Genomic DNA, 3,374 nt, shown 5'->3' on the forward strand with positions numbered 1-3,374 from the left:
AAAATAATAAAATGATTAAACATGAAACTCGTATAAATTATAATTTTAAGATATAATGTTGTCGGGCTATCATAATTTTTTTTTCTATATTTATTAGAGAATTTATAATGGAATTGGGGAAACAAACTTTTTGTTTCTCAAGCATCTTTTAAAATTATTATTATTATTTAAAATTATATTGTAAAATATTTAAAAGTTTGAAGATGTGGGGATACAATAAGACTAATAGAGGAGAAAACACATGAGGAAAACAAAAAATGCACGATTGTTTTAAATATATTTTATAAAACGTCCTATTTTTTTTATACAGCATATAAAACAATACTCTGTATTTATTCCATATTCACACATTAGCTCTATATGACTGTACCACCATAACTTTTCGTTATATGCATAACTTTACAGTATTCGGCGGATTTTACATTAATACTATGACAACGCACTGTCCTTTGTCTGCTGAATTCCTTGCTTGCCGCTTACAGTCGCGGCGGCACTCTGATTGAATTGATCGGAATTCGTGTGTTTCGAGCCGTGTTTCTGCGTAATATCTAATTTTGTTACGTCAGCGCTTATAATCCTATCGAAAACCCTGTCAGTAGTAGGTTCCACGATATTAGTCAGTTCTGGGACCGTCGTTTGCTTGGGTCGCTGTCCGTCCTTCACTTCCGTACCGACGCCGCTCATCGCACGGGCAGGCTTTGATGGACCTTTCAAATGTATAATGTGATTATTCAAGGAATCGGTATTGCTCTGCTTACTTCCTATGTGATTGTGAACTGTTGCGTGATTTGTGAAAACGGACTCTGTCTTTCCCAAAAACTGTCCGTTTGATGACTCTGTATTGAAAGGCCTATCTTTTACATTACTGTTCCAGAAAGAATCGTCAAAAATATCGTTGTCGCGCTGATCTGGCGGTAGACGACTGATACGGGTCCTCACGATCGAAAGATGCCTCTGCACGTAGTCCTGATGTGGAGCTAAAGCAGCAGCACGTTCCAAGCATTGCGCCGCTAAGCCTAGTTTACCCCGTTCCACCATAACAACGCATAAATTATGCAGTCCTTGAATGTTTGTAGGATCCAGTTGCAGTATTCTACGATAACACTGAAATAATCAATGCTGATGTTATATCTTTAGAATTATCGACATACGCGATCTTCTTACTGTTGTTTATATTAAAGTATAAATTGCATATATATTTCTAAAAGTAAATAAAAAAAAAGTTTCGTGTATATCTTACATTTTCGGCAGCATCTAAATCCTTTATGTTATTGATATAAATATCTCCCAAAAGAATTAGGCCTTTCACATGATCCGGATGGAATCTGACTAACTGATTTAGAAACGGCGCCGCTTCGAGCGGACGTTGCTCATCGGCTAAAAGTAACGCGAGATTGAACAATGCAGAGCGGAAATCTTCTTTTAATGCGACAGCATTACGGAACCAACGTTCCGCGCTACCACTATCATGATCGTCCATGGCCAACATTCCTAGATTGAAATGTACGCGTTCATTGTTAGAATCCTGTAATTAGAGAAAAGTATTACATAAGTCTATGATAAGTCTATAAGTTCATGATATAATCATAGCTCAAAGAACATTGAAAAAAAAAAAGACGCAATTACCTTTCGTAAAAGTTTCAACAATCTCTCTCTAGCTACTTTACGTAATTCTGCCCGTCCCAATTCTTGGAGTAGTATAGCGGAGTTCAATAACGCTTGTTCATGCTCTGGATCAAATTCTAAAGCTTTGTCCAAGTATGCCAAAGCCTGGGATGCTTTCCCTTGTTCCAAAAATACGACACCAAGCTATGGAAATATCATTATAAGAATTTAATTTAACTTTTGTAATCAATTAAAAAAAAAATATTTTAAAATATTTAATATTGATTGATATTTTTAATATTAGACAGCAACTCAGTACTTACATTATAATAGATATCAGGATTATTACTGTCATAAAATAGTGCTCGCTCATAAACTTCTTGAGCTTCTTTTGTACGATTAAGTTTAATTAAAACATCACCACGATTAATATATGCTTGAGTATAATCCGCACGCATACTGATGGCCTGTCTGTATAATAAATCAGCCTCTTCTAATCTAGTTGCATTCTTAGCTATCAAGTTAGCCAAATTAACAAACACATTTAAATGATTTGGTGCTATACGTGCTTGATAAGATTCTCCCGGTTTTGCTTTTGGTAATAATGACTTGGCCTAGAAAAAAAGAAGTAGAAGTTATCGAAAGAATTAGACAAATTATATAGATATTTACTGTCATTATTTACCTTTAAGTACGCGTCTTCAGCTTCTTTGAACATTTTTAGATGATTGTAAGTTCTTCCAACATTAATGTGTGCTCCAATATCGTCACCCTGAACTTGTACAGCCATATTGAAAAAATTTAATGCTTCCTTAAAGCGACCTTGGCTCTCTAACGCGTGACCCACATTATTAAACAGTTTAGCGTTTCTATCGTTCACTTTTAAGCCAGACATGAATATTGAATATTCATCTAACCAATCATAATTTCTGACAAATGTTTTCGTCGTGTGCGCTGCCAGAAGTGTTACGAGTAAAAGTAATACTAACTTCTTGCATCTGAAAGATGGTTTATGTGAGAAAAATATTTTTCATAATGAACAAGAGCAATCCACACAATGTTACGTTCACGAACGAGTTAACTTACTTTTTGTCTGCCAAAATATTCCATCCATATCCAATAAGCATGCAAAATCCCATGGAAGGAGCGTACAACACTCTTTCAGCAATTACAAATCCGACCGGAAAGAAAAGGTTCGACGCGGGTAAAAAAGGGAGTATCATCATAGCCAAACTCTGCAGGCATTATATTGGAAACATATTCGATATTAGTATTGTTAATTACGGAATCTGTATATACAACATTTCAAATAAAATACATGCATATTTTATTCCACAAACACATACGATTACTCAATTACTATTATATTCTCTATTAGATTATGTACAATGTAATTGTGCAACGTTCTACTAACCATAATAAGAATGACTGATGTTTGTCTGCTACGTGTTACAACAGCTGTCACAAGTAGTCCTAGTACAGTTCCATGAGTAGCTAGGGTCGCGAGATTACGGACATCGGTAAAGCTTTCTACTAATGGTATCGTCCCCATTGTCCAATCACAGCACAAATCACTTGGAAGAAATAGCAGTCTTAGATTCACTGCAGCAAGATAATTATATGTAAGCTGTCTTGTTGGTGTTGTAGCAACCGATGCAGGATTGTCGAATCTAAAGAAGGTGTTCACGTTCGCGATTAGTTTACAGTATGAATAAAATTACATATAAAATTACATATAATTTTACATATATATATATATATATATAAAT

At 34.9% G+C, this 3,374-nt stretch overlaps 1 protein-coding gene across 1 annotated transcript in view; it reads right to left on the bottom strand.

Annotated features, from left to right (window-relative positions):
- Positions 1 to 295: 295 nt before the first annotated feature.
- Positions 296 to 3,374, bottom strand: part of LOC108691488 (transmembrane and TPR repeat-containing protein CG4050-like) — a 6,652-nt gene continuing 3,573 nt past the window's right edge. Inside the window, exons 6-12 of the mRNA XM_018199248.1 lie at positions 3,020 to 3,275; positions 2,692 to 2,840; positions 2,291 to 2,603; positions 1,929 to 2,219; positions 1,627 to 1,809; positions 1,241 to 1,525; positions 296 to 1,104 (exon numbers count right to left, since the gene is read on the bottom strand). Coding sequence (XP_018054737.1) covers positions 430 to 1,104; positions 1,241 to 1,525; positions 1,627 to 1,809; positions 1,929 to 2,219; positions 2,291 to 2,603; positions 2,692 to 2,840; positions 3,020 to 3,275 — 2,152 coding nt within the window. The 3' untranslated portion in view covers positions 296 to 429. The remainder of the gene's footprint in view (positions 1,105 to 1,240; positions 1,526 to 1,626; positions 1,810 to 1,928; positions 2,220 to 2,290; positions 2,604 to 2,691; positions 2,841 to 3,019; positions 3,276 to 3,374) is intronic.

Source organism: Atta colombica, unplaced genomic scaffold (genome assembly GCF_001594045.1).
Source record: "Atta colombica isolate Treedump-2 unplaced genomic scaffold, Acol1.0 scaffold47, whole genome shotgun sequence".
Classification (NCBI taxonomy): Eukaryota; Metazoa; Arthropoda; class Insecta; order Hymenoptera; family Formicidae; genus Atta; species Atta colombica.